Source organism: Periplaneta americana, chromosome 2, assembly GCF_040183065.1.
Source record: "Periplaneta americana isolate PAMFEO1 chromosome 2, P.americana_PAMFEO1_priV1, whole genome shotgun sequence".
Lineage (NCBI taxonomy): Eukaryota > Metazoa > Arthropoda > Insecta > Blattodea > Blattidae > Periplaneta > Periplaneta americana.
Window position 1 is genome coordinate 165,659,038 of NC_091118.1, and position 13,872 is coordinate 165,672,909.

General features: G+C 33.7%; 1 protein-coding gene across 5 annotated transcripts in view; it reads left to right on the top strand.

Moving 5' to 3' along the window:
* Moca-cyp (nuclear cyclophilin protein Moca-cyp) overlaps positions 1-13,872 on the top strand; it is a 58,814-nt gene that overhangs the window by 36,596 nt on the left and 8,346 nt on the right. For 3 of the 5 annotated variants that reach the window (XM_069818833.1, XM_069818836.1, XM_069818837.1), the window contains 5 exons: positions 514-665; positions 3,274-3,560; positions 6,593-6,672; positions 8,149-8,454; positions 11,055-11,515. In XM_069818833.1, coding sequence (XP_069674934.1) covers positions 514-665; positions 3,274-3,560; positions 6,593-6,672; positions 8,149-8,454; positions 11,055-11,510 — 1,281 coding nt within the window. In that variant the 3' untranslated portion in view covers positions 11,511-11,515. Of the gene's footprint in view, positions 1-513; positions 666-3,273; positions 3,561-6,592; positions 6,673-8,148; positions 8,455-11,054; positions 11,516-12,850; positions 13,062-13,872 lie in introns of all 5 variants that reach the window. The other 2 variants (XR_011331013.1, XM_069818834.1) reach the window with 2 other exon arrangements.

Genomic DNA, 13,872 nt, shown 5'->3' on the forward strand with positions numbered 1-13,872 from the left:
TTAACTGTTCCGCCATTTGCTGAGCAGGTAAGAAAGTATGTATTATTCACATAGTAGCTATTTGTGCACCCGAAAGAGGCACATCTATGTAGCATGTAACAGAATTCTGTGAAGCGAAGACAGGTGTCGTTCACTTTAAAAATAGTGACTTCTGGTCTCATATCCGGTGGTCTAGATGGTTGTTTCTTTGTTTAGCTTGAGCAGCGATTGTGTGAACATTGATAATACTGCAATCTAGCAGTGGTAGATTGAGGTTTCTCTTTAAAAAATGTGGATCACTACTTTGATTTGTAATTTACTTACTGACTTTCCCTCGTATTTTAATTTTTATTTTCCTTATTCAAAAGTGATGTTGTTTTGGAATTGCCGGATACAAGAGATTGCATTGTGGTAAGAAAGCCAGAGTAAGTAGTTTATTATTTTTGTTGTTATTATTATTATTATTATTATTATTATTATTATTATTATTATTTTTATTAAAATAGTTATTCATCTCTCTAATTACATTTGCAGAAGCTGGAACGTGAACGAAAGAAGAGAGAGGAAGAAATAAAGAGACGAGAAGAAGAGCGAAAGAAAAGACATTTGGAGAAAGAACAGCAGAGGTTAGAGCTGGAAGAAAAGAGAGGTGGACATAGAGAGCATGGCAAAGACAGAGATAAGAGGTGAAGATGTTTGAAAATCATTAATTTGCTTAAAGCTTAATGTGCCATGAGACAATGATGTATGAATTGGATATTATCAAGTTTAAGGGTTGTGTATATATGGAATTAATTTTTGTCATATATAATTCTATATTTGAAAAGTCAGAAAACAGTACGAGGAATTACCTCGCGTTACTTGTCGATTCTATACTATACTACACAGCACATAATAATGGCTTATATAATCAGTTATTAAGCTGAAAACAAATAGATGGAGTAAGTGATAACTAGAATGATATTTCTCAAATACCAGTATGTTGTTGTTTTCTAAAGCCAGGCGTTTGACACTAAAATTATTTGACCTCTTTCATTCCAATATCTTCAAAGATATTGTCATGGTCAGCCACTGAAGCACAGATTTTGAGGTGTTCCGAATCCATTTCTTGGTTTGAGTTGCACAATGAGCATTTAGGGGACTGATATAATCCAATTCTATGCAGATGCTTGGCCAAACAGTCATGGCCTGTTGCCAATCTAAATGCAGCTACAGACGATTTGTGTGGTAAATCGGGAATTAACTGTGGATTATGATGCAGAGAGTTCCATTTTTTCCCTTGAGATTGTGTTATCAAATTTTGTTTGTTGAAGTCTTAAGTATCTAGATTTAATAAATCAAATACCAGTATGTTGAGTTCCATCTAGTACATTATGAACAAGAAACTATTTCTTACAGTTAATTTTATCAAAACTATATAAATAATAGTTACTTCTATATAGGATCTTGTAGAGCCTCCATTTGCCATCTTATGTCTCAGTACAATTTGCTGATTAATTTTTTTATTGATCTTAACTCTGTCATGTCATGCATCCATCTGGTGGTGTTGTTGTGGTGAGGGAGGTCAGGTTGATTTAATACAGATTTATTGAATGGATATAATTCATTGTTGGTTCGCATAGTAGGAGAAACAAGAATATCTTAGTGAAAATGTGGGATATGCATAGGCAGCTTTCCTTGCATATTTGATGGAAAACTGTCGAGAAATAGGTTAAAAGGTGCAAGGACACTTCTGTTATTGATTCATAAGTGAAGTCTGACCACAAAAGGAATTAATGTACGCTTGTTATCAGTTCTCAAATTTAGGCTGATCTTATGATAGACTAACCATAGTAGGGGTGAAGAACCTCTACCGTCCACTCTTAAATTGAGGCTGATTCTTTGACAAGCTGACTGCAGAGGGAGGGATGGAGAGAAATTAGTGCTTCAAGGAGGAATTTCAATTAGGAAGATAGAACAAGTGTTAGAAATTTTGGGTAAAAAAAACTTTAAAGTGGTTTTAGAAGAAGTTAGGTTAGATTAGTGCATTCCCAGGAAAATTCAGACTGACGATGACTTTATCAAAAGACAGAGAAAGTGGCTTTTTGGAGACGCCCAAGAGCGTCATCTGCTCCCCATTCCTTCCCCCCCCCCCTCCCACCAAAAAAAAATTAAGGTCTCTCGAGATTTGTCAGTAGCAAAGAGGGTTAGTGTTGTCTGTTGAGAAGTATAAAAAAAGCTGTCAATGCATCTGGTTTGATGCTAGGCCTATATAATAGGTCTTTATGCTGTAAGAGGATAAAATGATTCTAGTGTGTGAAAAAAGAAATGATGATTCATGGTTGTCGATATTCCTGGCAGTAGAACATGCTAAAAAGAAAAAGTATGTTGGTGCAAGGACAGACATTAGTGTCGTCTCCCCCCCCCCCCCCCCCCCGGTTAGAGTAGAAATGGTGTTTACCAATAATGTGGTGAATACACTTGCCTTAAGGCAATGAGGAAAATGTAGTTAGTCAGAAAAGCTGGTGCACTTTTCACTCTAGTTATATGGGAGGATCAAAATTTATTGTACAAATTGCAAAACATGCCAAGCATGGATCTTAGTTGTGGGTGACAATACACTTCTTTATCCATATTCAGGCCGTTCTTTGAAGTTATCATTGCAAAGAGTACTTTTTGGCGATTCGAAAGTTCCAATGTTATTTGGGTGCGACCTGAGTTCAGAGTGGGGTTATTCATTATTAATTGGTATTAGCTCTAGTTTTTACTAGTTTCATATTCAATTTCAGTGAATGAACAAGTAGTACGGAAATTCGTCCTCTCTCTCATCTGCCAGATTCTTATGCACACTTATGTTAAAATGTACAGAGATTGGGAAAACGTTTTATTAGTTTTTAGTTCTTTGCGAAATGCGAACTAAAAATTGAAAACTTTGGAATATAATAATTATTGTTTTGTTGGTTACAAATGCTACCAAATAAAGTTACTTAGATTTTTCCTGGACTATTCTAGTTTGGAAGTGTCAGATTCTGTTTGCGAAGTGGAAACATCTGGAGGACAGAACTGCTTAGTCCTACTGGTGATCAGTACTTGTGCAGTTAATTTTGACGAAGTGAAATGACAGTAAATTGGCAATAGCCATCTCATTCAAGGATAGGATTCTTCTACATTCCATAAATGTAGGAAATGGGATTTTTAGCTTTTCCTTCATAACCTAAGCTAAAGATGTTTATCATCTATATAAAAAAATCTCTTCCTTCACCCTATCTGGATTAGTTTTTTTTTCTAAATTTCTAATGTAATTTAAATTTATAGGCCAGAAGAAGGTGAAGTACAAACCCCAGAACAGCCCGAAGATAAAACTAATGATGAAGAAATAGAGGAAGATGGAGAAGAGGGAGAGAAGGGTCCAGTAGATTACAATGCTCTAGATTATGAAACGATGGATGGAGCTGGTTCTGATAAAGATGAGGATAGATTTGCTAAAAACAATGCAAATGCTACTGTTGAAAAACAAGAAACTGAAGTTGTACCACCAACAGGAAATGGTACTGTCAAGGATGAAGATTTACCAGATGTCGTAATGAAAGAGAATGAACAAGGTTAGTTACACAGATTTAGATGATACTTCTCTCCTACCCTTTGCACGTTTCTTTCTATATCAGGTAATTTTTTTCCTATTATCTCTTATTCTGCTTTCATCTCAAGTTGCTGATCAGGTATGAAGTCCTTACTTGGTCAAATGATTTGTTATAATGCTTACTGATAAGGCAGGTCACTTAATTACTTCAGCTGATATCCGATACAGTATGTTTTTAAAAATTAAAAATGCTAGTAGTGTAGTGCATACAAAAGTAAAATATTACTGAAATGTACATACTATATTTAATTACGTTCAATATGATTTTATTAAAAAAAAATACATTGCTTAGCTGTGATTAAACTACTTACAGCACATTTTTTTCATAACTTACATTAATTTAATGCAATTACATTGAATTTAATACAGTATTACTCAAAATAAAAATGTAAAAATAATGTAAATAATATTAAAGCTTTCCGAAATTGAATTTCAGTTTTCTGAAATTAATTTTACATCTTCCGAATTTTATAGTACTATTTCTGAAAATGAAATTACTTTTCCTGAACTTGTATACACTTTTCCCGAATATAATTGAACATTTTCTGAAATTCAAATTGAAAAGGTATAAACCATGTGCACCTGAAAGTCTTAAACAGAACTAATAATAATAATAATAATAATGGCTTTATTTAACCTGGCAGAGTTAAGGCCGTAAGGCCTTCTCTTACACTCAACCAGGATTAAAACTTGCTTACATAGTTGAACATGTAATAAGAGCTGTGCAATTGCTTGTTTACCACTTGAAAGTTGAAGCTCAGTTCACTGATGTGTAATTCTCAGAAATAAAAGACTTCCGTATCTCTGCAACAATTGAACTATTCTGATCACAGTAAAATTAGGAATCATCTCAATTTCTGCACATTAGTCATGAATTAACCTGGGCAAACAAAAGGCTGAAATGAGATTTCTGAGGAAAACAGCTAGGTATACACTGCGACATGAGATAAGGAATGATATCGAAAATTAACTGCAAATATTTAATATGAATGAAGGGATATATACCAATAAGAAATCGCAAGGATACCTCTTACGAATTGACTATTGAAGGGTGGCCAAACAAATCATGAACCACACTACTGAAAGTCAAAGGGATGTGAGATGTCCAAGAAGATGGTAAGATGGATTATAACTGTTTTCTATATGGACGGAACAGGCCATATCGACTTACCATGATGATGGTCATGAATTACTTTATAGACACATGTAAGGCAATCATCAAATGCTACTTAAAATTGCTTTTTATGCTGCCATGGGTTGGCTACCATCTGCTGTAATTATTTAGGTAACAGTGAACAGTACATACCTGCATTATAAATATGTGATACTGAAACCGGAATTAGTGGAGGTGATACATGTTATAAAAATGTACTGGAAATCATTTAGCAATACACTTATACTGCAGTTCTGTATGCTGAACAAATTTCTTTTCTTTCTTGCTCAGGATGTGAGTTTAGTTACACTTATATTTTAAAGAGAAGCATGTCTTTGTCACATTTATAGTAATGACTAGAGACTGGCATAATATGAAGAAAATTTGGCCAAAAATGGAATTTATTTTGGCAAAAATAAATACTTTATTTGAAACATTTTCATTTCTAAACCATTTGGAACAGGTTATATGATTATTTACAAGAAAAAAAATATTGAGAGAACATCTTTATATAGTTTTGTCTATATTTCTAAGCCGTCAAATACCGTATTTACCTGCGTAATGGACACCCCTACATAATGGACGCACCCCAATTTTCGCGTTAAAATTGAAAAAAAAAAAAAAAAAAATTCTCCACATAATACATGCATAGAGGAATGTGGAGCTATGACAAATGATAGCAGTTATGCTGAACCTGACAGTGAATGAGGTAAGACTAGTGTTAATAATAACAATAAAGTGTCTTGTCTTATTGTCACTATATTCATTGTTACAAGTTATCATCTATTTACACCACTGCTGTTAACTATCGATTGTCTTAAGTGCGATGCAATTGATATATAAATTAGTTGTGGCCCATATATCATTACATATTCTATCAATTATTTCAGCATTCGAGCTGGTGCACCAATACGTGTTCCCCCACCCCCCACCACCCACTAACATGTTTTTCTCGCATAAAGGATGCGCCCTACTGTTTTGTTATGAAAATCGAAAAAATAAGTCTGTCTGTTATGCAGGTAAATACAGAAAATGCAATAAATTTGCATAATTAAACAATTTCCAGCATTGTAACCTGAATGTAAGAACTAGGCAATTCAGTTTTTTATACTGAAGAGAACAAAAAAAAAATTAACTAGATACATTGACTGGACACAACACTGGCTACAATGCAACACAAGACATAACTTTTCTATATTTTGTGGCAAAAAATTACATCTTTTGTTAGATGATATTGTTTTGTACGATGAAAAACCCATGAAGTTACAAAAGGAGGAGAAATTAAGAACACAGAAAAATTGAAATTGGTTAAAACCCTTATGAAATAGTCATTTACACGTATATAAGTAGACATGCAAAACTGAAACGATTTTCACAGGATTCGAAAGAATGAGTAAAGATGGAATAGGAAACATTTATTTTGTTTTGACTTCTAAGATTCATTGATGCTACAAGTTCAATGTCTGAAGGGGAATTTGGGATTCAATTTGCCTTTGGAATGTTGGAGAAATGGGTGGATGGGTTTTCAAGTGTTTCCTGAAAAACACCTGTATTGTCTTCTTATAATGTCTGTGAAGTCTAGTTCAGTAGTATTATAGACAAAAAAAAAAAAAAAAAATTAAAATTTTTTTTATGAAAAATGAAAATTTTACTAAAATGTTACGAAATGTGAAAATATTTTTAATGTCTAGTCAAAATTAACCACACTGTTTTTCTGTTGCAATTTTAGAGTTGATACAGCAATATATTATTTCAGAAAGTCATTAAGATGTGTAACATTGTATAATTTTAGATATCCGGGATTGTTGGCTTTGCTATTGAAGGTACTTTTTTTTTTACAGAACCTGTGACGATAACTAAACCAAAAAAAGTGGAAGAACTTAGTGAAATTCAAGTAAAGAAGAAAGAAGAAATTCCGAAGGTGAAGTCTAAAATTTCTTTCTTCATTTTGAGACAGTATAGTTGATTTCAGAATTTTGTATACATGCCTTCACACACATGCACGCACGCACACACACACACACACACACACACACCAAATGGTCAAAACTGCAATGTTCAAGTCTTGTCTCCATTCACCCACATGTGATACCCAGAAGAGTAACAGTTGTTTTATCTTATCTTGGAGTGACTTTGAATTTTCACTGTGTTGACACGCATAAGTGTATCAGTAAATTTACACATGTGTGTCAGAATTCGTCCATTACGAGAAAATTCTTATGAACAGCAAAATACATGCTTCAACACTATAGGTACAATCTGTGACAAGTCCAGACCTATTCAATTAATCATAAAGTACAATATTTTCTCAGCAGTTATATACACCTGATGTAAGCCTGCAATATAGCAATATTATGAATAAGATTTTTTTTATCACATGCTATTTCAGATGTTACTAAATGCCATTTGAGTTGCACCTTTTTCTCACTTATGCGGTTCCCTACCCCTCCACTTATGTGATTTTTTTTTAGGCCCCCCATAAAAGTGTTCTCTTCGTCTGCAATGTCCATCGTGCTGACCACATTACCCCGTCCTTCCAAACTCTAAACTGGCTACGGCTTAACGAACGTAGAAATTTTCATTCTCTTGTTCTCCTTTTCCAAGTCCTTCACACCTGTACACCTACCTACCTTGCCTCCCGTTTCAGTTACCTGTCATCATATCATAACCTCTTCACACGCACGCAAAATAGCCTCATACTAGCCATACCAACACATAAGACATCATCGTATTCATCATCATACACAATCTCGCTTTCGCACTTGTGGAATACCCTACCCAGTGACATCAGAGACTGTCGGAATTTAGTAGCATTCAAAAGCAAACTTATTAAGCATTTTCTTACTGCTTAGAGTAGGTTTAATTTTTACTTAGTTAATAAAAAAAAATGTTCTCTCTTCTTAATTTTTACAATGAACTGTCTAGCTTTTATTAGTCTGTTAATCTTTTAGTACTTTGATTTTTATTGTACAGGCCTGATGACCTTATCTCTACCAGGTTAAATAAATAAATAAATAAAATTTATAAACGAAGTTTTACTGTATTATTTCAAGAATTCTTAATAGCTATTTGTCTTGTATAATATTTCAGCATTCCAGATATGGATATGATCTGGTACTTGCTACTTCCTACTTTCTGCAGTGATATTTATGAGCTTTGCTCTTATGGATGTTCCTGGTTTTTTTTATATGTTTTAGTACTTAATTTAGTATGAATAAGGGCCATTTTCTCCAAACGAGTTTAAACCTGGGTTTATTTTATGCTGGCTTAAGCCTGAGTTTAAACTAAAAATCATTTTCTCCATATTAGTTTAAACTTTGTATCAAGTTTAAACGTGATTCAAACTTAAACCTTCTCTATTGTAGGTTATTAAATTGTGATATTTCGTTTCTTATAGATAGAACCAACTGAACCCATACTAAAGAGGCGATCTCCAGAGCACACAGATGCACCAAGACACAAGAGATCAAAATCAGAGGAACGAAGACGACGCAAGCACTCAAAGTCACGTGAAAGGAGCAAATCCCGGAGACGTCGTGATACAAGGGAAAGAGAGAGACGGCGATCCAGGTCACGGGACCGTAAGAACAGAAGAAGGTCGAGATCAGGTGACAGGAGTTCTCGAATGAAGAAGAGATCTACATCACGAGGAAGACGACCTCGGAGATCAGTTTCAGAGGATAAGATCAGAAAAAGGAGCAAGGTAAAGTAGTTTTACAATTATTTCAGTAATTTTATCAAAACATATTTCAAAGCAATATTGCAGCACTGGAAAATTTGTGTGTGTTGATGTTAAAATTAGTTTTAATAACATTTCTGAATATTGAGGCAGCAATACATGTTAGATGGGATACATGATTAAGGCAGGAAGAATTAATTGAATACAAGTGTAAATAATGGTAACCCACTGTGTATAAATCACACAATTTTTACTGTAAATGCCAGATGGTTACAGTGTTCCTTGAGCAGCATATTCCTACCTTATTATCATATTCTGATAATTCTTCAACCAAATGGAAGGTAATGTGGTTTATATAGACACTTTACAATCAGAAAACTGTAAATCTCAATTTTGAGGGTTATTGAGTCTACTGAGTTAGCTCTGTGGTAGTGCATCTGCCTACAGACTAGTCGGCCCAGGTTCGATTCCTGGCGGGGTCAGGGATTTTCGTGTAAAATTTCTACCTCGGGACTAGGAGAAATGGCGGTGCACGACTTCTAATCACTAGATTGAGCACAAATATGTCTGCGTTAAATCCCAAATCTCTGCAGTGTATATGAAGAGAAGGTATATGTCACTGTTGATAGTGACTTGTGCATCAGACAGGGATGTTAAGCCTGGCAGCCCTCTTGGTGGTATTCAACAGGAGTAGGTTACGTGCCGGCACTGGTTTCCCCCCCCCTCCCTTCCTCATCTCCATTATCCTTCTCACCCATTCCCTACACTACACTTACACAAACACTTACACATACACTCACCCTAGTACACGACAGAACTCTCCACAGATACACATCATGCATAGCGTGGCCCTCTGAAGTGGTGTGCAACTTGAAAATGGGTCACAGTCTTGCCATCTATTCGCAATATGCAGAACCCGAATCACGCAAGTGAAGTGGGTAGGCATTGGACACACACTTTTTACTCCTGTGACCTTCATTTGTGTACATTATCCGAGATAAGATTGGATAGTTCATTACTGTAATCACATAGTTGCAATTAGAAAGCTTTGTCATGCAGTCATTAAATTATGTCATAATACGTAGTTTTGCAGTGTTGTTGACCATTATCTGGTGTTGGTACAGTAAAAATATATACTTGGTGCTCTTACCATTTTTAGTCATATTTTTAAACCAGGAGAGCAGAGACAATATGGAAATAAACTAGGGTGTGGATAGGTCTTTATTCGAAAGCAATCCTGTAATTGAATATATTCCTTGTCAATTATCTGTGCTCTCCTCTTTGCATCATGTTGTTGGTCCATACAACATTAAAGTTTGTTTAGTGCTATGAATTTCATCTAAAAATAGAAACACAATATGGTAGTTTCAGAAGGGTTACAAAGTCTGTAAAAGTATCTTTCGTTGAATAAATTTCCGTAGGTAATCTTAATTGTATAAATGTCATCAGTTCTTAAGAACAGTACCTTAATTTTGTATCTGTCATCATCAGTAAATCAGTTATCCATTCATAAAGTGTAGCAGCCTGTTCTTATAGTGTGCTATGTTTTGCTGTCTTTTTCAACAATTTTTCACTTGCTGCAATTCTGCTATGTCAGATTTACATATTATCCAAGTTTTTGTTACCGTAGGTTAACATTGGTTTTTATTTTCTAATATTTGTGTGTCAATTTTATTTTTTTTCAAGCTGTACATTGTGTTGTATTAAATTAATAATATTATTTGTCACATTTTCAGAAACTTCGCTTTTAATTTGGGTAAGTTTAAGTCTGTTATCCTTCTCTCTCACTTCCATATCTTGTGTTCCACTTCTAATCATAAAGAAAGATATTTTAATGTTAATGATGTAGTTATTTTCTGTGATCCAGAAGTAACCATATTTGCCATTAGATCCATTGTTCAGGTTCGGATCCAGATAAAGGTTGATGGTAGTAAAGATTTTTATTGTGCCCTCAGAATGGGATTTCTGTGTCATAGACTTACATCACAAAAGAACCCTGTTCCTGAACTTCAGGCAAAATTTACAGAGTGCTTTTCGCTCGTGTCATATTTCAACATATCATCAGTCTCAACTTTTCATATCACCAGAGGTAATAATGAATTTCGCCTTTCCAAAAAAAATGAAATTAAATACTTCTAGATTGGTATAGTCTAGAATGATTTATGGGCAGACACCAATGAAATGCATAGAAGAAGGTAAATAGAGCTTCCATGCTTTCTTGATCCTGGTACTTGAAAGATAAATGGTTACCACCACACACAGTTGCGTTTTACCTCCAGAAAGAACTGGCTGAATGACTGCGGAAGTCATTCTGGAAGTTCTGGTAATATAAAAAAATTCTACCTTCACATGAAATACAATGCATACCAGTACTCCTCCAGTCTATACTCTTTCGCCTTACTAATAGAGCCAACTCAGTTCTAAAGAAGGCTGTTCTCTACCAAATTTAGAGCCATAAAAAATATCTAACAGGTTTATAAGAATTTTTCTCCATCAAAACAAACAATAACTGTAACAAAGAATTCTGTATGACCAAAAAATTAATAATCTTTACTTAAAAAGGTTTATTACAATTTACTTTGTTTAATAACTGGTTTTTTTCCTTTTCTTTTTTGTTCATTTAGGGAAGAGAAAAGGATGTAAAATATCATAAAGGAGTGTCTGTGGAAGAAACAAAAACAAGTAAAAAGACTTCAGAGAAAGAGAGATCAAGAAATGAAGCTGATTCAGATTTATCAAAGGAAGTAGAGGAGAGTAAACGAAAAATTCAAGAAGAATTAATAAAACAGAGAGCAAAACTAGATGATGTAGAGCAGAAAAAACGTGACAAAGAGGAAGAGCTTAGAAAGAAACAGGACGAATGTGACAGGAAAGCTTCCGAATTGGCTAAGCGTGAGAGCAGTAGTGGTGATAAGAAGGGGGATAGGAAGAATGGTACAAGGAGACGGAGGCATAGTTCAAGTTCCAGTTCTGATAGTAGTTCATCATCCAGTAGCAGTAGTAAACACTCTGATGCCAACCGACATTCAAAGCGGCGGAGAGGACATTCATATTCACCTGCACCGTCCAAGAAGAAGTAATTCCAGTAAGTTCACCTCATATATGTTAACATAATAGCCTTACAATACATGCACAGTGGTTAGAGGAAGAGACTACTTGGCATTCATTAATAATAATAATAATAATAATAATAATAATAATAATAATAATAATAATGTCTCAAAAGATAACAATTCTTTGATGTAAGTCCTGGACATAGAATATTGTAAAAAAGGATAAGTAATCTCCTGAAATGTTTAATGTTTTAGGACTGTTTGATTTTATTAACTCCATTCTTTTGACATTTAAGACGTACTGATTGCAAAATCTAAAAATGGTTCCCTGACGTCTATAAGAATGAGGTCATATTCCAGTCTAGGGAAATGATATGACGCTAGTATAGCACCTTTGGAAATATAATGCGTGTTTATTTAGTTAGTATTATATTTACTTTATACATAAAATAGTATTATATGGTATGTGGTACAAAATGCAAACAGAAACTGATTCAAACATAAATTTATAATCTCACTAAGTAACATAGTTTTAAACACACAAAAATATCGAGCTGTTATCCTCCTGTTAAGAACTCGCCATTTGTTTCCAAATTTTTCTGTCAGAATCCCATCTCTCTTAGTGTTCTCCGCAAAGTCCACTCACTTCAGAAAAATTGATTTTTTTTTCTCTTAAAATAAAAAAGCGTCTTACATAAGCTACTACCATTTTCTACCTTAATATAAATTTTCTATTGTGTTCATGATAACTAGGGATGAGAATTATTTTATGTTCTAAAAACATGCCATATATTTACCTAAATATTCTCGTAAAATTATCCAAATATATATATAGACACACACACACAGGATGAACCATAAGTAATGTCATTAATTTCAGGGGGTTATTCTTTGAGATATTTCAAACAATATATTGAAATATAATTTTGCTAATCATTTTTGCTTCCTTTTCGAGATAAAAATTGTTTCTTATAAAACTTTTCATGCCGTGTTTTGTGAAAGCCATTGATTTAATTGCCTATTTGCTCAGTCAATTTAAGAGAGCTGTGTATTTTGATAATAAATGATTGAAAGAATTGAATTTTTGTCCTTTAAATGTGCAGAAATTTGATCCCAACAAATGTAACTTTTCGTTCTGCAAAGGAATTTTAGTCACATGCGTGTATTTATTTTATAGGTCGATTGTGCTAGCATGTTGAACGACATAGTGTTTAAATAATTTGAAAAAGTTTACTTAAAATAACAGAGTGATAAATGCTTATGTAAAATAACAGTTATTAATAGATGATGAGTGAAACATATAATGAGAAAATATATGCTATTTACATAGCGTTATTTATTTACTTATTTATTTATTTTTGTTATAGATTATCCTCCTTTGAAACATGTGGAAGTGAGTTTCTTCGTAAATTATGCCTAGATCAGCTATTTTGCATGCTTGTTTTCCTGTATCTACACAAGAAAAATATGTATTTGACGTCTTCTGTTTGTTTAATGTGTGGATACTGGAATTGTCTTGTGACATAAAAGATTCTAACCTAAGAAAATATCATACATTCTGCAATAGCTTTGAAGAAGGTATTGGACCTGGTGTCTTATCTGTTTTATATTACAGTAATATTGTTACTGCGTATCTGTGTACTTGATTCATTATTTTATTTTTGCATATCATTGGCTAAGAATGAAAACCTCGTATCTCAATTTAAAAAAAAAAAATGCTTTTTTTGACCTAATCAGAAGATAATCTCGTAACTCATCTGTAAAAAGTGTAAAAACAACTGTTTCAGCTTATGTGCTTCATCTAGATTATTTTGTTGGAGAGCCATTGGTATGTGTTTATAAGAGAAATAAGATATATAATTCATGCAAGAAAGTACAGTCATTTGGGGTAACATTGTACCACTTCTATCATATTTTTATACCTACTTACCTAAAATAGTGTGTGTTGAAATTAATGTTTAAAAGTAAATTATTTCAGAAAACTACTTGTTTTGTGGATTGAGACATGATAAACATAAAAAATCAATTTTAAATAAGTGAAATTTTACATTAATGTTACGCGACTAATTGGGGAAACTTTGTACCACATATGAGGAGCATCGTTTCAAAACGTATTAAGTCCCCCAGTGGACGAAATTAAATTTGTTACTTTCTATTTATTTATCTTTCATGCTGTGAAGTCTGATGGTTCCAAGTCGTCATATTTGTAAACTGTGAAACCAGTACTTAAAAATGGTTTTGTGTGGTGTTTTGAAAACTTCTCCGGTTTACATGTAATCCAGTTTTTCGCCGTTCGTGTAAAAAAATTTTAAATTGCACATAATACGTTTTGAAACGATGCTCCTCACCTATTAAATTAAATTCTCCATGGAGATAGTAGGTTATGGGG